The sequence below is a fragment of the Sceloporus occidentalis genome, unplaced genomic scaffold, assembly GCF_023333645.1.
Source record: "Sceloporus occidentalis isolate IW3139 unplaced genomic scaffold, rSceOcc1.0.p SCAF_6, whole genome shotgun sequence".
NCBI classification, from domain to species: domain Eukaryota; kingdom Metazoa; phylum Chordata; class Lepidosauria; order Squamata; family Phrynosomatidae; genus Sceloporus; species Sceloporus occidentalis.
The window spans coordinates 10,007,244-10,031,850 of NW_028316986.1; the positions used below are offsets into that span (position 1 = coordinate 10,007,244).

The window sequence follows — 24,607 nt, forward strand, 5'->3', positions numbered from 1 at the left end:
TCACTCATGCTACCTGGGCACCTGAATGATGGATTCAGAGCATTTGTGAAGGAAAGTGATTCGTGAGATCACTTTCACTGGGGCTTCCCTGCCAGGTCATGTGTGAAAGTCCTTCCTGCAATTGGGTGGGAAGGATAGGACAGGGATGGGACAATGACACCCCGTCCCTCATGTGATAATTTCCTTAGCCTGGAGCAAGGCTCAAGCCTATGGCTTCTCAGGGAACACTGAGGGTGAGGATGAGCTAAACCTGCTTCTTGAGTGCTCTCTTGACAAAGGAAAACTGGAGTGTTTATTTTAAGAAAGTAAAATAAAGCTTTTGTTACACTCAAATCAGCATCTTATCTCATTTGTCCTCCACGGTTTATTTGCCTGAGAACATGAGCCGATATAATACAGTATTAACAAAGCAGAATATAATACACATATACTGAAAAGCCCCTTAAAGATAACAGAGGAGGAGCCCTCAACATATATTTTGAGCCAGGCAAAAATCTTTTCATAGAACCAATGTGAATAACAGAGAAAGACACTGTTTTTGTAGCCAGCTTTCAGCTATCTGGAATAAATGCCAAGGGTGTTGTATTGTGAAATGGACAATTACACGGATGCTTTCCTTGGTAGTCATAACTTAGTGGTAACATTTTGATGGTCTGTATGTCCTGCACACACTGTAGTTGCTTTATTAACAGACACTTACCACTTAGAAAAGATCACAAAGAATTTATGAACCAGTGTCGATGCCAAAGCATTCGGATACAACTGGCATGTCCTCGCCACCAGCATGGCCCAAGAAACACCACCAAGAAACCCCAGCATATTGGAATAAATGCCACGTCCTAAAGGCAGATAATTTGGCAATCAATATTACAGACAATTTCAGATTAGCTCACGTTCTCTCCCTCCTCCAGCAAGAAACTGTGAAATTACACTTTTCATTTCATTTTCAGAAAGACTGAAAGCCAAACTACCTAAGAGCCCATCTTCAGATACTCCTGTTTTAAAAGTTAGAAAAATCCATATCAAGGATTTGGCACTTGGATGTTTTACCTGATGGAGCAAACTGTCGTTTTGGACACAGGGAATGTGGTTTACAGGAGGAACACAAAAATGGAACTGAAGAACTTCACCCAGCAATATAAACTCCCAGTGGCATCCTGCCCCATATCAAACTATTTTTTCACTGAACTAAAAAGAATAATGAGATGTGATCCCAGATCACCCACATTGTATACAATCCAACCCTTTGGAGAGCCCACAAACACCAATTTTAATCTCACTGACAATATAAGAGTATACCAAAGTACTGCTTAAGAGCTTCTCATCTAATGTAGCAATTCATATTTTAATTCAGATTGCTTCTGAAACTATCTCCTTTTGGGGTACCCCTTTCCTTCTATGCCCCAGGGCACTACATTCAAGTTGTTTTCCTTTCTACTAATACAAGGTATGAAAAAAACTCAGATTTTTTTAAAACTATGATTCCTGAAATGCTCTAGCCAGCGTGGCCACTGGACTCACTGGCTTGAGATTCTGGTAGTTGTTGCGCCCCAAAAGTAACTATCCCAAGCTCTGGTCTGAAGACTGTCATTTAAATCATGCATGCAGGCCCCACATTGTAAATCTGCCCAATGGATAAGCAGCCATGATGGCTGGTGAATCCCAATGTACTTGAAGGAAATGAAACTGGCACCTTCACATGATTTCTGGCTAGCATTTTCATGCATGTACTTACATGTATAATCTCACATTAGTATTTTTTTAAATATATAATGCAACAGTTTCTTTTGAAGTGTGACCATTATGGTGATCTCCAATTTTCATAATGAGCAAGGCAGCTGAAGTTAGTATTTGATATCTTGAGACAGGCACCTGGTAACTCAGAGCATCCTTGTTTCAGCTCTGTCCAGAGAACACCCTTTCAAGAACAGTGGGCTTTCTATGCAGTATGCTGTTAAGATATGCTGGAACACAGTTCTACTTACAGTTAAGATAAAAATGTATTTCTTGATGTTTTATTTCTTTCAGTTTGTCTGTGACTTCTTGTGACCCTAAAGCAAATCTAACAAAGGTGTTGCTTAACAAGATTTCTTCAAAGGGGATTTGCCCCGGCCCTCCTCTGAGGCTGAGAGTGCGTGACTTGTTCCAGGTTACCTAGTGGGTCTGCATGACTGAGCAGATATTTGAAATTTGGTTTCCCAGAGTCCCAGTCCAACACACAAACCAGCACAGCAGAGTGGCTCTCTGCAGTTAAAACAGAGCCAGCTTCCAGACTAATACAATACAACTCCCACGTCCACAGGAAATACATTCCTAGCCTTACTGTGGAAAGGCAGAACCGTGGATAATAGTAAACCCTATTGGAATGAGTGACTTCGTGAAAGCATATCATTGAATCACACTGGATGACCTAGAAAATGCCTAGAGAGAACACCACTCTAGGAATCTCTAGGTCCTCTACCGTAACTCTAATCAACCTCCAGAAGAAGCATACCATATAATTGTGTTAAAGCTCCTAATAAATGCATAGAGAGAATATATTCTTTCAGATGCTGGTAAGTGAAACCATGGGTACTGGTCCCATGGATACAGGAATCATACTGTACACTGATCGTAAATTTTTAGGTGACAGCAGTAACTGAGTGACTGGGATATTTGCATCCCAGTCTTTTCTACAGATGTGCACATTTATATAGTATGCTTTCATGAACCTTCTCACCCCACCTGAACTGTTCTGTGCCCAGCTGCATCAGTGTTTGTTTTTCATTAGTGTGCATTGCTTTTTTCCAAATATGTGCATTGCTTGAAGGCACACTTGTATGCATTGTTTGAGAGCACTGACTAAAGTAATGTTACTCAAAGCAATATTCAATGGACCAGTGCCAGTCCAAAAGCTTGTTGGCTGTTGGCCCATGCCTAGTTTCCAAGAAGGAAAGAAAATAGTTGCAGTCAACAGGCACAAATATTGTGCCAGTCTTTGGCACATTGAGGGAGGGAACCCTAACACTCACCCGTATCAGACAGCCTAAGCTATCATTATCGCTACAGGGTGTTTCACAATACTGACACATGTTTTAAGTACTGCTTAAGGGCATGTGGAATCTATTCTTTTTTCCTATGAGCTTTCCAAGTGAGCACTTTTCCCCAGACATGTCCACAGCCATCTGTTAGTGTGATGATTTCAGAATGCCAACTGCTTCCACCCTATGGAAGTGTAGTTCAAGATAAGCCCATCTCAGACTGAAATCTGACTCCTCACATGGGTCCCATATACCATCTGCAGCAGGTCACGAGAACCAGTATTAAATACTAATGCTCCATTGCCTGGCCACTATATCCCTCCCAGCCTGGTTTTAAGCATTCAGCAGGAAAATGAAACCTACTTGTAGGCGCTTCTCTGTGTCCATTAGAGAACATACAAACTAATTTCAAGAAAGATCCTTGGGATTTGGGGCATAATGGCCATTATGCAGATTCTAAGGCAACATGCATATGTGACAAGCTCACTTGGCTTAGCCTAAAGAGTCATTTCAAGGACTATTAAGCATAGAGCTGATAGCACGAAATGTGATGTATTAAGTACTTACGTTTTGCCCACAGTTTAATTGCTCTGAGCGTCAGCCTGAAGTTCTCCTTGTTTGGTACTAAATGAAGTATCTCCTCAGTGACTCTGAAACCTGCCAGGAAATGTTAAAGGCTTCAACATTAAATGAGGCAAAGTCAAACCAAGATATCAAGAAGTCTCAGGATTGTATCACAAAGAAAGATACAGTGCAGAATATGATGATTTTTTTCCTTGACTAAGTCATCCTGCAAAACACGGCTTGGGCGGACAATTTTACAAGTGGAAATGCTAAACCTACCTGGTTACAACAGGACATTTTGGAATAATATTTCCTCCTTGAGGTGCCACTCTAGGAAATGAGGTTTGAGTTTTTATCTCTGAGTCAGAATAGAGAATTCTCCAAATGAAAATAATATGATTTAGGCATATGGATGGAGCTATTTGTGTGTGTGTGTGTGTGTGTGTGTGTGTGTGTGTGTGTGTCTGAGAGAGAGGGAGGGAGAGAGGGAAGTCCAAAGCACACTGCAGAAATAATCCAGTTTGAGAGGGCTTTAACTGCCCTGGCTCAGTTCCAGGGAATCCTGGGAATTGTAGCTTATTCTGGCACCAGATCTCTCAGACCGAGAAGGCTAAATGTCTCACAACACTACAGTTTTCAGAATTCCCTAGCATTGAGCCAAAACAGTTAAGGCGGATTAAAACTGGATTATTTCTGCAGTGTGTTTTGGACCAAAGAGAAGAATCCTTTGTTGGCCAACATGCATTACCTTTTTGTTTCCAATGTTGTGGCCAGGATTTAACAATCCGCACCTTTGCTTGCTAGCAGTTGAATTAATTTATGCCTCTGGACTGTAACCTACTTCTGAAGCTTTCAGATATTCCAAAAACTATTTGATATGGAGTTAGAAACTGACTGGGGAAACTCAAGTACAGAAGCCCATTCATTGAACCAATCAGTCTTTGTAATCAAGGTAACTTCATAGCAATAAAATGAGGAGAGGAGACTATTTTGCTCTGAACTCTGAAGTACAGGAAAATAAACAAATACTTTTGAGGCACAGGGACCTACAATTCAGAGGAAACAATTTTCTATTCTAGCACATGTAGAACACCTCTTTGGATTCTGACCAGTGAGTTTACCTTTCAGATGCATCCCTAATGGAAGAAGAGGAGCATCTATTTTGCAATTCACTAATTCGTAAGTGGGCAGATGAAAGATTTCGCAAAGGCCTTTAGGCCAAATGCAATAGAGTTGTGACTACCTCGCATGCCTGTTTTTGCCCAATCTAGACCTAGGCTGGGCATGGGCTTGAATGGGTGAAAACAGATCTTATCACATGCCTTTTTGCCCAACTCAGCTGCATCGCATACCCGATCCAGACTCCTGGCACACTTTTTGAATCTAAGATACTTTCTCATCCTTCGGAAAGTACGTACCTGGGTCAGGTACATGATGCAGCTGAGTTGGACATAAAGGGTTGAATTAAGATCCGTTTTCACCTGTTCCAGCCCGTGCCCAGATCGGGCAAAAATAGACATGTGATAATCTCCTAAATCATGCTGTAGGTCAGGAAAAACAGAACCATTGTACCCTCTCAACTGAGACACCAATAATTTTGAACAGCACCTCTTTGAATTTACTTCCATGTTACCCAGCCATGACAAGATGTTGATTATAGCTGTTATTACAAACACTGTAATAAACACTGAGAATGGGTGTCAATGATCTTTTTTTCCTGTTCCATTGACTTACTTCTGGAAAACTTTCCAGCTGCAGAATGGGGTATAGCTCTTTTGATTAAACAGAATGTATTGCCATGGGTATCTAGTGCACTTGGAATTTGGGCCTTGAATCCATTTCAGTTTGACACACTTCCTCCCAACCTTCATTTGCAATATTGGAACAATCCAGGCCCATCTAATACAACTATACTAAATTTAAAAAACAACAACACTCTAGTTACTTTGTTAGTGCAATCCGATACTTGCTTACCTGGATTAATAACCAAGTATTTAATTGTATGTTTGTTAATAGTAAAAGCACACCATTTCTTACGGTTGCATGAATGGGTGTTTCCAGACATAGCATTACTTTTCAAAAACCATTGTGAAGCTGTTCCACTTTTTCTTCCTAATAGATTTTTTTTGGGGGGGGGGGGGCAGGGGGAGATTACAAAAGCAATATGAAAAGAAAGTTGGAAGATGAAGAAAATATCACCTGGATTCTCCACAAAATTCTGCTTATGAGTCAAGGAGATTTAATGCTAAAAGACTCATCTGGTTGCACCATAAATTGTATAATCAAAGGAGCCCATGTGCTTTATGTTTTAATGGGCTTTTTAACAGCATCCATCTGACTTCTAACTATGTGAGAAACAGCACTCAGCAGCCATTATCAGATTTCTGGAGATGTAAGAGGTTACCATTTAAGCTCCGAATACATCTTATATCGAGGCTTCTCAGACATGAGTCATCTCGAAGATCCAGGTTATCAGAAATGGTTGCAAGCGCCAGCCTTGCAAACACAAGATCAATCTGAAAAGGTAAGAAATAAAAATAGTTTCTCAACAGTGATTCCTTCTAATGGCTTCCCAGTATCAAGCATGGCTGATACAACTAGCTCTATGGGGACAGAAATGCTTTAATGAACATGGGCAATACCTATGGGTACCCATCATCTATAGCTAATTCAGTTCCAAAGAAATCACTACACGGTGGGACACCGACATAACTACCTCTGGTTGCTCACATTTACTACACCTGGTATGGAGTACTTCAAAGTTCCTGGATTTATTTCTATCTTTCCCCCCACACCCAGGAATTCTAACATTTGTTAACTGGACACACATAAAACTGTAGTTATGAGAATCTCCAGTGTGTTACTCTTAGAAACTATAGCTTGCAGAATCTTCCAGTCAACACAGAACTGCAACCTAAGTTGATATATCTGTCGTTGTTGTGTGCCTTCAAGTCATTTTGCAACTTATGGCGACCCTATCATGGAGTTTTCTTAGCAAGATTTGTTCAGAGGAGGTTTGCCATTGCTTTCCCCTGAGGCTGAGAGCATGTGACATATCCAAGGTCAACAATAGGTTTCATGGCCAAGCTGGGAATTGAACCCTGGTCTCCAGAGTCATAGTCCAACACGTAAACCACTGCACCATGCTGGCTTTCAAGGTAATATATAAAGCACAAAAATGACATCTTACTTTTGACATTTTGAAAATTCCACCTGCCTATTCTTACGAGACCTTTTGTAGTTTTCATTTTTCAACAATAGGAAGTCAGAAAACGTTGCCAATCTACCATAAATCATCTACAATCCCACCAGGATGAATGAGTCAGTCTCTTTCTGGATTGTCACTTTATCCCACAGCTTATGTGTTATCTAATTTGTGCCGAATACCAACTCAAGGACAAGTTTATTCCATACATACATAAAATCAAGCAAAATTAAAGAATTTACCTCAATATCATCAAATCTGAATTTTATTACTGGCACATATGCATCTTCTACTGCCTGCAGACAAGAAAGTAAAAACAATTTTCATTGAAAGTTTCATTCTTTCTGATAATTTCTGGAATTCTGTTTCTCCCTAAGAAATTCATGGCCTGGGTGTCTCCATTTCTTGAAGAAATTAATTTTTCTATATATGTCAAATAAGGCTTGCCCACCAATAAATTTAGGATTTCAACAGCATTAAACAGACAACAAAGACATCAGAAGTAAATTGAAGAACCTAGATTGTCTTGCTGGATATTATGTAGATATATGGTAAAATAATCTGCATAGTAAATTCAGTTTGGGTCACAGATCAGGCCATTCCTCTTAGTACCTCTGTGGGATTTCTTTTCAAGTAATCCAGCTGCTGTCACCAAAAGTGGGATCTATGTCTATATCCCACTGTTGCCTACAACAGGTATGGGGTTCCCACCTTTTATGTGAGGGTTGCCTCTTGTATCCCACCACTGTATACAACAAGTGTGAGACAATCGCACCAGTGCCTACCACTGTGGCCAAATGTTGGGGTCTTTACACTTAACCCACCAAATATGAAGTCTTCCACCTGCAAATATTCATGGGGAGGGCTTTCTCTGATCCCCATCTCTGACACATGTAAGAATTTCCTTGTGTGACACCAACTGCAGGATTAGTCTAAATGCCCTCAATCTTCCTATGAGGATTTATACTACTTTTATCCCCAAGAGACCACCACCCTTCTATCTTCAATGCTGCCACCACAACACACCTTGTCTGAAACCCAGCTTTCAGAATGATAGCAATTCTGGAGGCGAAAAGTGTATATAAAAAAAGATTTTTTATAGAAATTAAACATAAAACACCAGATTATTTATATACTGAATATCTGAAACACCACAATCTCCCTTCTCAGGCTAAAATGGGTCCTTATCAATCACCCAACTCAAACTCCTTTCTCTCACTCCAACCCTTCTCAACCATATTTCCACCTGCACTCTTCTCAAACCCCAGGCTAACCCCCCCACCCCAAACTAACTGCCAGTCGCCAAACTTGTCCATGAAAAAGTTTGTACGAGTTGATTGTAGCTGCTCAAGTAGAACCTACATGTGCCACAGCCATGCACATACAATTAAACTACACATACAAACAAAAGCTGGATGAAGTGAAACAAGCAGCTTACTCTTAAGTTTCTGATGCCATCTTGAAGTTTTAGCTTTTCAAAGAAAGACTGGAAGAAGTCTGACCTTTCCACATGTCTAGGGGCAATACAGAGAGCATCTATGTCAGCATCTATAAAGGACAAAAGATCATTAGTAACTGCTGGTAGTTTAGGATGATCCTTTCCATAATTCAACACTGATTACAAGAATCATACCTTTTGTGTGCACACCAAGCTGATAGGAACCAAATGTCAGTATTTTGCCGCTAGAACTCAAAGAGACTGAAGGTGGGAGGTTCTGTGGGGAAGTTGGAAACATTATCACCTTTAAAATCTAAGCCAAATTTATTTGCCAAAGATGATCATACCAAGAAATGTGCTTGCATGTAGAATATCTGGGCACCACAGAAGCTCTACAATTGCCTGAACATGGTACACAAAGCCAACTGTCAGAAACTGTAAATGCCTTGCCTGCCATAAAATGTCGGATAGCTGGTGTGATGGGTTATATAGTAGAAAAGGCTAAGGCTGAGACACAGTGATCTCAGATACAGGTGCCAAGACAATACTTGAGGGGAGACAGGTATGTGTCAAGCAAGTCTCTTACACAAAGCTGTGCAAGAGAAAAAAAATAGTAATAACAAAGAAGGGGTGTTATGAGGGGTAACTGTATTTATTATAATGGATGGGAATTGAGCCTGCCCTCAATTTTAAATTGTGCACCATTTAATTAGGCAAGGTTAATACTTGCTGGTCAGTTCTGACAATGAACATCTCTGGCTTGGATCTATAGTTACTGATTAAAGGTTTTCTGAGTTTTAACTATTGAAGTCTGATTTTCTGAACTTAATCTGACACTAGCCCTGTCTGAGGCATGTTCAGACAATGGGGAGCAGTTGAGAATACCTAGGATCCCCAGATAAGGTTAGGAAAAAATATTTCCTAAACTCCTGGAGATCCACTGCCTGTCAGAACATCCTACAACAATCAATAATATGACTCAGTATAAGGCAGATTCACAGGTGTGGGATGCATCTGTACAGTGTGAAAACAATTATATCCACTGTTGCCAGGATTTGGAATGAGGGGCAAGGAAATAGAAAGCATTAAAAAAGGTATGAAATGTCTAATCATAACCGACTGTAGAGTCAGCGCTCATCTCTGTTACTAAGCCAAAGAGCCAGCATTGTTCAAGGCCTGTTGTGGTGATCATGTGGCCAGCATGACTGCACTGAATGCCGTTACCTTTCCACTGAAGTAGTACCTATTTATCTACTTGCATTTGCATGCTTTTGAACTGCTAGGTTGGCAGAAGCTGGGACTAGTGACTGGAGCTCAACCCATCATGCCTCAGGCCTCAAACTGCCAACCTTCCTGTCTTGGGATCATCAGAATTGGCGTCTTAACAACTAAGCCATCACATCCCTAGGAAGCATTTGTTTTTAAAATAATTTATTAATATGTTGCATTCATATGTTTTGATACAGAGATTTTTTTTGTATTCCACATTGTCTAGCAACAATGGCTCAGATTAAAATGCCATTCAAGAAATCAACATGGAATTGTGTGTGTGTGTGTGTGTGTGTGTGTGTGGAAATGAAGTTCTTTTTTAGAGTTTCTGATCTGACACGTTAATTTTTCCATACATGTAAGGAACCAAACCTTTCCCTACTGTGGAAAAATTCCTCCTCTTTTCAATGGCTTGGTTTGGGACGTTCTGCTGTTTAAACAGTTCTACATTATAGCCATCTACCGCACTTTCAACCCCAGGTCTGCTCTTTCAACCTCTACTCGCATACTGTTTTCTTCCTCTCAGTTGACTTGGCACCATCTAGTGTTCAGTTTTTGCAAGCTAAAACAGACTGGGTTCTGCTTTTCAAGCAACTCCACTTTTTGATAGCCGTCCTGTCCCTAACCTGTCAGATCAGTGGGGACTTCCTGCAATTGTTTAATGATGTTACACAAATCTTTCCACTTCTGAGCAACCACCATTGTCACAGTCAAATCTGAGAAAGATTAAAATACAGTCTTCGTTTTCATTTACAAAAGGTGAGAGCAGAGCCATTGAGGATGCACCACAATCCTTTGACTGGGCATTTTGTCCAGTTCCATCAAAATGTCTGGACCTAAACTCTTGAACCATGCATGCATGTGGAAGAGAGTAGCAATTTCATTAAAATTTCTCCAGCATTTGGCTAATATTTATTTATAACACCAATCTTTAATGGAGTGCTGTACCAACCTTAACATTTTGCCCTCTCACCCTGGCTGATTTGGATTTAAAATGTAGTTTTAGCCAAAGACTTTGAATTATTGCTCTCAGAATGCTCTGTCCATAGCAAAAAACAACAACCCCAAAACAAAAAACCTTTACAAGCTGTATTTTTACTGCTCCCCATCCAAGGATTGTAGACACTTGGCTATTCTTTGTCACTTAAGAGACTTATCACATGAGAAAAGAAAGTCAAAACAGAACAGGAGTATAGCAGTTTTCTATGTGTCTCTCTATATCCCATTGTAGCACTTCCGTTTTCTTTCCTGACTGAGATGATTGTTAAAGCGTGTCTTTTGCAGAATAGATTTTTCCAGTATGACAAAAACATGCTTTTACTACCGTCTCCCTCATGAAGAGAACAGAAATCCTACAACATCATGTGGAGAGGTATGCTCCTGGTCCATTTTGGCTTTCCCCGACCTCATGTGATACAGCTCTTAGGAGCAAGACAATGAGTCCCTGGTTAGGACCAACTGCCTTTGCCTGCCACCAGAGCTCTCTTCTGCAGCAGCCACACTTTTTGGCATTTGATCATTTCCTCTTCCGATCCTGCCCCTTTATGTTTTTGCATCATATCTGTTAAACTATAAGTTGCTTTATGTTTAGCTGTGAATTGCCTTGAGCACCTGAGCTGAAAAGAAATATATTCCGTCACACATGTTTCTCTAGAAAGAAACCCCTTTTAGGAGACGGGTTGCAACTTCACTGCAGAAATATTGCAGTCTGACACTATTTTAACTGCCATGGCTCAATAGTATGGAATTCTGGGATTTGAGGTTTTGTGAAATATTTAGCTTTCTTTGCTAGAGAGCTGTGCTGGCACAACAAACTACAAATCCCAGAATTCCATAGGATGGAGCCATGATAGTTAAACTGGTACCAAACTGCATTATTTCTGCAGTGCAGATTGCAACCAAAGGTAATTTTAATTACACCTTTACTTTGACCTAACTGACATGTATAGATTCAATAAGTAGAAGCATTCCAGTAACCAGGCTCTGTAGTGATTCCATTTTGTGTGCTGACACATAAATGAAATTCAGGTGATAATCATATAGCGGCCATCACATTTCGCTTATTACAGGCCCTGAAGATTATATCAGGGGTTGAGGAGATGAAATGGAAGATGCTTGAGTATAGCAGTTGATCTGTCGTCCTCTTCAGTACTTCAGAATACATAGATCATGGCAGAAGGCTTAAACGCGGTAAGAATCCCACAGCTAAAACTATAGCATTCTAGTTACAAGACTTCAAATAATAAGACCAGCTTAAGGAGTACAACAATGACAAATCTCTTACCTTATTTTTACCAACTTCTGCAATCCACTCTTTGACTAGGTTATTTAGTTTGTCAAGAACGACTAACCTACAATGGGGAAAGATTTTAAAACAAACATGATTTAAGAAACTTGATGCTAAAATATATATAATGCAGCTGTAGATTTAAGCTGTAGATGCCTTCATAACCCCAGGGACCCAAACATCATTACAGATTGATTCTCCCTTACCTGGAATCTCAAAATTCAAAATATTCCAAAAACCAAGACCTTTTTCATGGGTGGCTTTGCTTTCTGATGTTTCAATGTAGACAAACTTTGTTTTATGCACAACATTGTTAAGAATATGATATAAAATTATAGTCCAGTTATATATATAAGGTATATATGAAATCAATTAATTTTGTGTCTAGACTTGGGTCCCATCCCCAAGATATCTCATTATATTTGTATATGCAAATACAGGTTTTCCAAAATCAATAATAATAATAACAACAACAAAATCTGAAATCCAGAACACTTCTGATCCCAAGCATTTTGGATAAGGGAGGCTCAACATGTATTCAATTTTCAACTCTGCAAGTTCATTTTTACCTGTGATTCAGCTCTTTCTCATCTTCAAATGCATCAAAAGGTATCATGGCTTCAACCAGCTTCTCTGTGTAGATGTAATCTATCTCCCTTGGAAGAGCCAAGCTAACTGGAGAAGTGATCCCGTAGAACTTTCGTGGCCAGGTCTCCAAATAATGTCTACACAGTAAAGTCATACAGACAAGACATCTTATTTCTCTCCATCCACCCTCCACAATCCCCTTGTTGAGTATTAAGAAAAACACTTACCGCTTTAAAATCTATGTTTACTAAAACAAGAACTATTAACAGGGCTGGCTTTACATCTGAAGTGACATTCTATAGGAAAAGCAATCTTACTCAGTAATCTACATTGTGATAAAGACCTCTAGTAATATCAGTTCAGACTTCTAGGAAGTCTATTTATCACATGTGTCAAAGGATACAAAGCAATCCAGCTCCTTATAACAGTGCCTCTCCATTTTTGGTACTCCACGTATTTTAGACTTCAACTCCCACAATTCCCAGCCAACACAGCCATGGTCAGGGATTCTGGGAGTTGAAGCCCCAAACATCTGTAGGACCACAACTTGAGAACCACTGTGTTATAGTTGGATAAATGCAACATCATTTCTCTGATGTAAGTGATAGCTGAAATTTTACAAATGCCGCTCCTTTCAACTTTTTAAAATGATCTCATACTTCAGTTCAAAAATGATGTTGACAAGCTAGAGCATGTCCAGAGGAGGGCAACCAAATTGGTGAAGGGTCTGGAAACCACATTCTATGAGGAGACACTTAGGAGCTTATTGCTCGCCTTCTTCAATCGGCTCCAGCCTCCTGGGCTGCAACCGGGATGTGAGATGGAGGTGGGGATTTTCACTCATTAAATCACAGCTGAACTGCCAGCCACCTTCAGCTTAGTTTCCAGCTGTGCTCTGCCAGCACTTTTTAGAAGTTAGAAAGCTTCTGACTTCATAAAAGTATTGGCGGAGTGCAACTTGGACATGGCTGGAACCCGGGCTGATGGCAGCTGGTGTTTCAGTGGCGATTTAGTTTGCGATAATCCCCACTTCCATCCTGTGTCCCGGCTCCAGCCCAGGAGGCTGGAGCTGGTTTTGAAAGGTGAGCGATAAGCTCCTTAGGGAGCTGGGTATGTTTAGCCTGGAGAAGAGAAGGTTAAGAGGTGATATGATAGCCCCATTTAAATATTTGAAGGGGTGTTGCATTGAGGATGGAGCAAGCTTGTTTTCTGCTGCTCCAGAGAATAGGATCTGGAGTAATGGATTCAAACTGCATGAAAAGATATTCCAGCTCAATATTAGGAAGAACCTCCTGACGGTAAGAGCAATTTGCCAGTGGAACACGCTCCCTTGCAGAATGGTGGAGTCTTCTTCTTTGGCGGTTTTTAAAGAGAGGCTGGATGGCCATCAGAGCTTTGATTGTGTCTTCATGGCAGGAGGTTGGACTGGATGGTCCTTGTGACCTCTTCCAACTCTAACATATCAGGTCCAACCTTTCAGTTTCCAAGAGTGCCTGGTCCAACCTATCAGTTTCTAAGTGTGCCAGGTCTAACCTATCAGTTTCCAAGAGTGACAAGTCCAATCTATCAGCTTTCAAGAATACCAGGTCCAACCTCAAGTCCAGAAACCCCTGAACTCACATCTTCTTCAAATCCAGCCACAAAGTACAGTTCTCTGCTGACTAGCCTCCATATGCTTGTCAGCTGAGAACTGTACTCAGGTGTAGGGAGAAAAGAGCCTAAGCAATACAGGCAAGAAAATGGAAAGGCAACGCTAAGTACATTTCCCCTTTCTCCATTCACACGTGTGGACACATACACATGCATCAAACAGGAACAAGTGCACCTGGTCCACTAGGAAGGACACTTCCTGCAGTTGAGGAGACCAGCATTATTCCCCCCTAAAGCTCCTGATATATGTATGGGTTACCCTTGCAGAGCAATCTTTGCAATTTGGGTTGCAAGGGCTTCTCTCAGCTTGCTTTCTGGGGACGTTCCTTTTGCCCAGAGAGCACTCACCCCCGCGTCTCCTTCATGCCCAACGCCTGCATAAGCTCTGCCCGCATCTACAGCTTCCAACGCACACGCAAGACTTGAATCCAAGCCCAGCCTCCTTTCCTCCAACTCCTATATAAGGGAGCGCAGCTGTGATTGCACCCCCCTCTAGTGGCCGAGTGTGGGATTGCGTCTGTCATTTCCCCATCCATCCCAGGTACCTTTTCTTAGGCAGCTGAAGATGCATCTTTGCTGTAGAAATAATGCAGTTTGACACCGCTTTAAGTGTTGCAGGTCCACCCTAGGGAACCCTGGGATTCGTCCTTTGACAAGGTCTTTAGTCTTCTCTGTCAAAAACTGTGTCAAAATGTTTTAAAATGGTACAACATTTAAAATGGTGTCAAAGTTGGGGGTGCTTTGGTTCTGTGTTCCTGCATGGCAGGGGGCTGGACTGGATAGCCCTTGGGGTCTCTTCCAACTCTACGATTCTGTGATTCTATGGAAGTGAATTATTTTTATAGTATAGATGTACTCTAAAGCTAGGAATCCTCGGAAGTGGTTTGGCCATTTCCTTCTTCTGAAATACATTCTACAGCACCTGGAATGAGAGCCAGCATGGAATAGTGGCTTGAGAGTTGGACTGCATCCCTGGAGACCAGGGTTTGATTCCCAGCTTGGCCATGAAACCCACTGGGTGACCTTGGGCAAGTCACATTTTCTCAGCCTCAGAGGAAGGGAATGGTGAACAAATCTAGCCAAGAAAGCCCCACTACAGGTTCGCCTGAGGTTTGCCATAAGCTGAAACTGACTTGAAGGCACACAGCAACAACAGCCAATTCCCATCCAAGTACTAGCCAGTGCTCACCCTTCTTAACATCCAAAGGCAGGTGGGGTCTGGTGCATTTTGGGTATTTTGGCCCTGGCAACCTCATACCAAGAGCGAGTGTGGCATAGTGGTTTGAACATAGGACTAAGACTCTCAAGATCAGGGTTCACATCCCTGCTTGGCAATGGAAACCCACAGGGTCACACTTTCTCAACCCCAGAAAACCATGTGATAGGTTCACCTTGTTGTTGTTGTTGTTGTTATGTGCTTTCAAGTTGTTTCCTACTTATGGTGACCTATCGTGGTCTTCTTGGCAATATTTGTTCAGAGGAGATTTGCCATTGACTTCTGAGGTTGAGAGCATGTGACTTGCCCAAGGTCACCCAGTGGTTTTTGGTGGGTTTTTCAGCCCAGTGGGTTTCCATGGCTGAGCTGGGAACTGAACCTTGGTCTCCAGAGACACAGTCCAACAACACTCAAACCACGCCACAGAATCAAGTATCCACAGTTTGAAAATATTTTTTAAACATGTATACTGTACATTCCAAAAAGCAAACTTTGATTTTTGCCATTTTATACAAGGGATACCATCAGAGCCAGCCTGGCGTAGTGGTTTGATTGTTGGATTGTGACTCTGGTGACCAGGGTTCAATTCCCAGCCTGGCCATGAAAACCATTGGGTGATCTTGGCCAAGTCACATGCTTCCCTCAGGGGAAGGCAATGGCAATGGCAATCCTCCTTTGAAGAACTCTTGCCAAGAAAACCACATGGGTTGCCATAAATTGGAAACAACTTGAAGGCACACACACACACACACAATAATAATAATAATATTTATTTATATACCGCCCTGTGGCAAACCAATCCGGGCGGTTGACAACGGTAAAATATAAAATATAACAATTAAAAACACTTTATCCCTCCCCCCTTAAGACAATATTAAACAGTATAACATATTAAAAACACAATATCAAGCATAAAAACAGCAATTAAAACTAAAAACCCTGATATCCCTCTGTTGATCCTCGACCATCACTAAGATGGGGCCACAATCAGTTAACTAGGCTACAGAAAGAGCCCCATCCAGGTATTTCTTTCACCTATACCTTCCTCCCCACCTAGAAACTCTAGGCATGGTTCTCTCCTTTCTTTTTATACTCACAACAACCCTTTGTGGTAAGTTCAGCTGAGAGATTGTTTCCAATGCAAGGTCCCCTAATGCAAGACTATATGGGTCTACTCAGAAGCAAATCCCACTGAGTTGAATGAGATTAGATCTCAAGTAAAAAGTCAATAGGACTGCAGTCCAAGGCTGCTTCTACACTATGGAGCTCATGCAGTTTGACACCACTTTAACTGGCATGGCTCCATCATATAGAGCCTTTGGATTTGTAGTTTGGTGAGACACCCGCACTCTTTGGCTGGGAAGGCTAAAGAACGTATAAAACTACAGACCCTAGGATTCCACAGGATGAAACAACAGCACTTAAAATGGTGTCAAACTGCATTTTTTCTACAGTGTAAACACAGAGCTAGTGAACTTTATGGCTGCATGAAGATTTAACATGGGTGTCTTTAGTTTAGGGACTACTCCAAACGTAGGGGCATTAGTATAATCACTGTAATTGTTGTTGTTGCGTTCCTTCAAGTTGTTTCTGACTAAGGCTACACTATCATGGGGTTTTCTTGGAACATTTCTTCAGAGGTGATTTGCCATTGCCATCCTCTAAGGCTGAGAGAATGTGACTTGCTACTTTCACTCATAGGCATTATATGACATCAAATATAGCACAGTCTTTTGGCTAGCTTTATCTTCCTTCTGTAAAGAAGCCTGTGAAAAGCAATGATTACACAAGCCTTCAAAACTGAAGGTCAAAAAAACTTTTTAAAAATGTTGTATAGAAATTTGGCATCCTAAATCTGAAAATGACCTCTGATTTGTTCCATCAAGTACAGTTTTTTCACAACTCACTTTGGAGTTTCTGTGTTGTAATATGTGACTGAATGACGTGATCCTGCAATGAATTACCTTGCAAAGAATAAGAAAGTTCTTTACACTTTCTTCCTTGATCTTAGTAGTTGTTCCAGGTCTAGGAGGTTTTCCAGTAGTATTATGGTGACGTCTGCATATCTTAGGTTGTTGATATTCCTTCCTCCTGTTTTCACTCCTCTTTCTTCTGTGTCCAAACCTGCTTTTCTTACAATATGTTCTGCATATATGCTGAACAGGTAGAGTGATAAGATGCAGCCTTGTCTGACCCCTTTGCCAATTGGGAACCATTCTGTTTCTCTGCATTCTGTTCTGACAGCAGCCTCTTGTCCTAAATACAGATTCCTCATCAGGACTATCAGATGTGTTGGCACTCCCATGTCTTTAAGGGCATTTCATCGCCTTTCGTGATCTATGCAGTAAAAGGCTTTGCTATAGTCTATAAAGCACATGCTGATTTTGTTTTGGAATTCCTTGGTGTGTTCTATTATCCATTGTATGTTTGCAATGTGGTCCCTGGTGCCTCTTCCTTTCCTGAACCCTGCTTGGAACTCTGGGATTTCTCTCTCCATGTATGGCAGAAGTCTATGTTGCAGAATGTTGAGCACAATTTTGCTTTTGTGTGAGATTAATCCTATGGTTCTATAGTTGTTGCAGTCTTTTGTATCTCCTTTTTTGTGAATGGTGATCTGTTGGTCATCATTTTGTTTTCCATATCTGTTTTCATATATTAGTTAGCACTAGAGTGGACTCTGTCAATGTGGATTACAACTGTTCGATGGGAATATCACATGTTCTTGAGGATTTGTTTTTCGCCATTTCCCTTATTGCAGCCTCCACCTCACTTTTAAGAATCTGGGTTAGACTATACCTAAGAATTATACCAGCAGGTGGCAGTAGGGATGATATTGTCAGCTGTAATACTAATTCCAGTATTTATGGGAATTAGGAAAGTATCACATCAACTGATCTGATTTTTTGGAACAGGCATTTTGTTGCCTGAGGCAAATACATATATTGTCTCATTCCTCATACTGAAGCTGGCTGGACCAGCTGGTGGCATTGGTAGCCACAGACCATTGGGGAAAGGACTAAGGCCCTGCAGTCTGGATTTAGCTTAGGCTGCTGCCACACTACAGATTTAATGCAGCTTGACATTGTTTTAACTGCCATGGTTCCTTCCTACGGACTCCTGGGATTTGCAGGTTGTTGTGGCACCAGAGCTCTCCGATAGAGAAGGCTTAACATCTCACAAAACTACAAATCCTAGAATGCCATAGCATGGAGCCAGGGCAATTAACATGGTATCAAACTGCATTCATTCTGCAGTGTAGCTGCAGCCCTAGAGGTTTCCCAAGCAACTCCAGCAATGTCAATAGCAATGTGGAAGCAAAATGCTACACAAGCAAGCAACACTCAAGCTGCATCCCCTTTTAATTTAAATCATCTCCCCTCCCCTTAAATTTAAAGCAGTTGCAGTCAAATGTTTTTTCACACAATTGCCCTGTCTCACTCATTGGATTTTACATGGGTTTCAGGCAATGTCATCTTCTGCTTTCAAGCCTCCCTTGATTTACTACTGTTTTTTCCCCATTTTCTTCTTCTTAGAAAAGCATTGGTTATGGGGAAAAGTTGGAGTAGCTGCAGAAAAAAGCCAACGTTGTGGAAATGGTTTGATTTTTGGACTAGGAATCTGGAAGACCTCAGTTTGAATCCCCACCCAGCCACTCAGTGGTTCCCGGACTTGAGACTTGACTTGAAAGTATCTTGTCAGGGCTTCAGGCATGGTCAAGACTTGAAGGCAGAAATATAAGCTTTAACTCGAGATGTGGAGTAACTGGCTTGTGAATACATCACTGTCCAAAGTAAACCACTGGTTCTCTTTAGCTGGATTAACCAGTGGTTTTTCTGTGGATGCGGCCATGCATTGTCTACACAGGCCACACCAGGAGTGCTGTGAATCCAATGTATTTCCTTTGTGTAGACAAGCCCAAAGTGGCCTAGTGCCTTCTAACTATTAGAGCAGTTTTTTATGAGTTTTTTGGGGGGCTATGTGGCCATGTACTAGAAGAGTTTATTCCTGACATATTCCTGAATTCTCTGAAGATGCCAACCACAGATGCTGGTGAGATGTCAGGAATAAACTATTCTAGAACATGGCCACATAGCCCCCCAAAACCCACAAAAAACTATGGATGCCAGCCATGAAAGCCTTCAACTTCATACTAGAGCAGTGTTTCTCAATCTATTGATGTAGGGGATATCAGTGATTCTCTACCCCACACCCAATATGTCAGGGAATGCTACTATATTCATGGCCATTGGCCACAACGGTATTTTTTTTCATTCCTGGAAACTCACCAGGGACCGGCAGCCAATGGCTCAGGGACCAGCAGTGGTCCAAGGATCACCCCTTTGAAGAGCACTGTGCTATTCTTATTTACATAAAAATGTGATTATTGGTGAGTATATGTATGTATATTTGCATACATTCATAAACAAGTGTTTAGGTAAATATATACAGTCGGCCCTCGTTATCTGCATATACCTCATTTGTGCCTTGCAGAAAGAATTAATTGCAAGTAACTGATTTACTTATAAACTGATTCACTTCCAATAAACAGCATTGTGCTAGAACGCAGAGTTCATCATCTGAAAATGTCCTGAGATTGGGAACAAACTTGGTGAGTCCTGCATCGCAAAAGCTGGCTGCTGAAGTTCCCGGTAATGCTCGTGAAGGGAGCCATTCTTCCCTTCAGGTGCTCAGAATACAGGGACAAACCTCTGACACATTTTGGAACATCTTTCTATATTTATCCTCACATTCTAGAATGTGCAGTACAATTGAAATCCAGTTTTCTTTTCAGAAAGTCCCCTTGCTTGCCTATGGAGCTATAAGAAAAACCAAGAAAGGCCTGTTTTTGAACACTACACTTCTCCACTAGGAATTTTGAACTGAGCATTAGGAACAAGAAACTCTTCATTTAGGGTGCTTTTCCAAATTTAGCACCCTTTTTTGTTTGGTAAAATGTATGGTTTGGTAAAATATATTTTGTCTTTTTCACTCATTATATATGTCCTCAATGAATTTTTGCTATATTGCTTCATTAATAATTAATGAATGATTACTTGGAGGACCGCCTCTCCCCATATAATCCGCCTCGCACACTCAGAACTTCCGGGATCAAATTGTTGGAGGTCCCTAGGTCCAACTTGATACGGACCTCACAGAGGGCTTTTACTACTGCTGCCCCTTCTCTCTGGAATAAGCTCCCTGCAGAGCTTCGCTCTGCCGCTTCATTAGCGGTCTTTAAGAAACAGCTGAAAACATATCTATTTCGGCTGGCCTTCCCACCTTAGATTGTCTGTTTATTTTCCTGCCCTCCTTTTCCCTTTCGACCCCGGACCGTTGTAAACTCCTTCTCTCTTTTCCTTGCCCTTGACATGTATATTTTATTGTTTTCCTGTTCCCGTTTTTGTAGTAATGTTTTTAACTGTTATATTGTATTTTTATCTTGTATTGGAATGTTTTAAAATTTTGTAAGCCGCCCTGATCATATCTATGGAAGGGCGGGGTAGAAATAAAATTTATTTATTTTTATTTTTATTTAAAATTAATTAATTATACTTTTACTTGGAAAGTGGGCCACTTAAAAGTTATCTGTGGCCTGGAGAAGTTTAGCCTATTTTACTTTTGACCTCTGCCTACTGCCAAGTTGTGCAGATCTGTTCTACACTGTAGAAATAATGCCGTTTGACACCACTTCAACTCCATCCTACCAAATCCTGGCGTTTGTAGTTTTGCACTCTTTGGCAGAGAAGGCTGACGAACTTGTAAAATTACAAATCCCAGGATTCCACGGGATGGAGCTATAGCACTTAAAGTGATGCCAAACTGAATTATTTCTGCAGTGCAGATGCGCTGCCCTGATTCCCTCTTCAGTAACTGCAAAGTACTAATCTACTCACATGGGCTTCCCACAGCAAACATGACAACAGAGAATGACACACATTTAGCACCCTGATGTGCGTGTGGCATTTCCTTTAGCACCCTTGTACATGTGGCATTCCAAAACACATGTGGTATTTAATGGCATCTATATGTATACTTCGTATGTTATTTGCCGCGAATATAGGTATAATGTCATTATACCTGTGGATGCTACATAAAACCTGCTGGTCGTCGCTATGGATATATTGCTTTCTTATTCCTAATGCCTGGCCTGGGAAACAATTAGCTAATAGTGTGTAAAATATAGAGTTCTTCTCTTTTGTATCTGTGCATCTGTATAATGTAAAAGGGAGCACACTATACCCCGAGAATTCCCCCCCCCCCCCAACGATTACAACCCCAGGGCACCCATCAATTATGCTCTGGTTTTGATTGCTTGCATTAAATTCCCAGAGAGAAATACTGTCATTAGACTGGACCGGCTATCGCGCCATTTCCCTCCAAATTGAAGCCCAGATTAATTGTGGTACTGGTGAGCTCTCAAAACAGTTTAGGGACGAGAAACTAACCATTAACACAGTGAAGCCACACTAATCACACTAGCCTTGATGCGGTCTCTTTCTTTGATCAGCTCACTCGCTCTCAGCAGGCCCCAAAACAGCCCCAGGGTACAAGAGTGCTTCCATTGCAATCATGTTAATTTTGCTTTTAGTTTGTCTTTAGCTGCTGGAGATTAATGAATAAAAGTTGTGTTTAAATTTACAACCAAGTCTGTTCTGATCGCTCAGTGGTATCATCGCCCCTGGTTTTCAACTTTGATTATCGCAGCCAGCCATTGAAAAAAGAAAGAAAGAAAGAAAGAGGAAGAGGAAGGGAAAGAAAGGGAATAGAGGTTGGTTTCTCCTACCTAGAACAAAACGACAGGCAAGCCTGATGGGATGCATTGAAAAGGTTTGAAAAATGTGGATAATCGACAACATGATCCCTTGAGATGTCTTTGAGTACGCCCAACATTTCCATTAAGTATGTTAGTAACTACTAACAGTTATTTGACTCCTTGAAATATGTATCAGCAAAGAATTGAGAGTGTGTTGCTTCAGTGCTTTAGAGGAGCAATGTACCCAAGACAACAGCAAGATTAAGGCAATCCAAGGCCAGTTCTTTCATTAGACAGAGTAAGGCAGCCATGTCAGGTGGCTGAATTTGGATGTCTTGAAGGATGTAAACTGTTGTTACACACCTGTTGTGTTTATATTTGCTGTTCTGCCTTATGCAGCAAAATACAGTGGGCCCTCATCATCTACTAGGGTTTGGTTCAGTACCCCTCATGGATACCCAAATCCATGGGTGCTCAAGTCCTATTATATACAATGTTGTTATTAAATAGTGTCCCTTATGCAAAATGGGAAAATCAAGTTTTTCTTTTTCGAATTTTTTTTGGTATTAATATTTTTTAGCTTTGGTTGGTTGAATCTGTGGATGCAGAATCCAAGGATGCAGATGACCAACTGTATCTTTAGCAGGCTCTGTTACAGCCATATCTATATCACTGATATTGTCAAAAGGGTGAAAGATTTATATGATTTGAAGAGAAACCAGAGCATTTAAATCTGTTTCAGTAGTAGCTGTGAAACTGGGAGGCTTACTGATGCTAAATTGTTGTTAGATCCATTCTTTCCCCCAGTATACAAAATTGACAGTTTTTAGAATGGGTAACAAAAACATATATTATCATGCCAGCTTCCTCCAACCATTCCACTAGAATGTGGAATGAACTGCCAGATGAGACTCGACAGCTGTATATGCTGTCTGAATTTAAAAGAGCATTTAGATCACCATCATCATCACCTTCTGAAAGTTCATATCTCCCCATACTAGCCTGCCCAAGTCTTGCAATCTTCTTGCAATTTTCCCCATCCCATTACCCTCCCAGGTTCAGCTGGTGAGGAAACAGGACAAGGCCTTCTTGATGGTTGCTTGTAGACTTTGGAACTCCCTCCTGACCATCTCCCTGCCATCTTTTCACCATCAGGTAAAAGATCTTCTGGTTTAAACATATTTAAAGCAAGGCGGAGTGATAGGCAACTGGTTGTATTGCTTTAATTTGCAAAATATATTTTTAATGTTTTAGTTGTTTTAATTTTTAATGTTTGAAAACTAGTGTTTTAATTGAGTGTACTATTTAATGCTTAAAAAAAACTTTTATACTTCATATAGTTTGAGATGTTCTGTTTCATTTATACTGTAAGTCGTTTTGAATCCCATTCAGGTAGGGTTGCCATAAGTCAGGACCTCCAAACCGGGACAAATGTAGGACAAATTAGGGAAAATTTTTCAAATGTAGGACACATTTTTAAAAAATGGAGGACACGTGAAAAAATTGATGGTTTTTTTTTTAAATGTTAATCTAAATGCCTTTTCTTAAGCATGATCAAAATGGAGGACATTTGGGCATTATTTCTAGACAGATGGCAGAAATGGACTTCCCTTTCTGGCAAAACACTCCCGACTTCCATTCCAAAACACACACGACAGCACATTTGGGCATTTCACATGGCTTTACTGAACATGGCCTCTTGCATCAGAGGCTTATTCCATAACCAAACCCCTTGGGTTTAACACTTAGCATGGTTTAACACTTAGCATGGTTTCACCGTTCTTGCACCAAGTGTACTTCTCAGAAGTGTGTGTCAAGGGGCTTTGGGTTTTCTTCACTGCGCATGAGTTTGTAAAAATCACAGCAATTTACATTGGCCTTGCCTCAGAACCAAAACCACACAGAAAAGACACTTTGGAAAGTCACACTCTCTCGGCTTCTGAAACAGTGCATGCATGTCTCTCAAGCTGACCCACTCATATCATCTTCATCATCATCATCACACCACACTATCACTGTCAAAGTAAGGGAGACTTGCTAGCATTAAAAGCACCCCCAAAAAACTCACCTTGAGGCCTCTCTGGCCACTCACTCACCACCTCCTTCCCCTCCTCCTTTTCCTCCTCCTCCTCCTCCTCCTCCTCCTTCTCCTTCTCCCCCTCCTTCATTCGCCTGGGGGCTGGGGCGGACGGGGCGGAGGAGGAGGGTGGCAAGCGGTTGCGCACAAGGCGGGGAGGGTGGCGCGCAGCTGCGTGCAGGAGGCGAACCGCCTCCAGCTTCAGCTCCTCCACGCGGCCGCGCGCCCTGGGGAAGAGGGGGCGGAGGAGGAGGAGGTGAGTGGCGCGGCCGCACGGAGAGGCAAAGGCAGACGGAGCCAGCGCCTCTTGCGCACGGGCGCGACACCCTCCCTGCCTCCCCGCGGGGCTGCACCACCTTCCCCCGCCTCCTCCGCCCCCTCTTCTCCTCCTCCCCGCACGCCCACGCGCAAGAGGCGCCGGCTCCGTCCGTCTTCACCTCCTCCATGCTGCGGGCGGGCGCGAAGCCTGGGGGTGAGGGGGCGGAGGAGGAGGGTGGTGCGGGCGCTCGGGGAGGCGCCTCCTCCACCCCAGGCAGGCC

At 41.7% G+C, this 24,607-nt stretch overlaps 1 protein-coding gene across 1 annotated transcript in view; it reads right to left on the reverse strand.

Annotated features, from left to right (window-relative positions):
• The window catches only part of LOC149310412 (poly(A) polymerase gamma-like), a 31,131-nt gene extending 16,715 nt beyond the window's left edge, over positions 1-14,416 (reverse strand). The window contains exons 1-9 of the mRNA XM_089528286.1: positions 14,370-14,416; positions 12,353-12,508; positions 11,781-11,847; positions 8,423-8,504; positions 8,228-8,337; positions 7,032-7,085; positions 5,989-6,100; positions 3,588-3,677; positions 701-839 (exon numbers count right to left, since the gene is read on the reverse strand). Coding sequence (XP_089384412.1) covers positions 701-839; positions 3,588-3,677; positions 5,989-6,100; positions 7,032-7,085; positions 8,228-8,337; positions 8,423-8,504; positions 11,781-11,847; positions 12,353-12,508; positions 14,370-14,416 — 857 coding nt within the window. The remainder of the gene's footprint in view (positions 1-700; positions 840-3,587; positions 3,678-5,988; positions 6,101-7,031; positions 7,086-8,227; positions 8,338-8,422; positions 8,505-11,780; positions 11,848-12,352; positions 12,509-14,369) is intronic.
• Between the last annotated feature and the right edge of the window lie 10,191 nt (positions 14,417-24,607).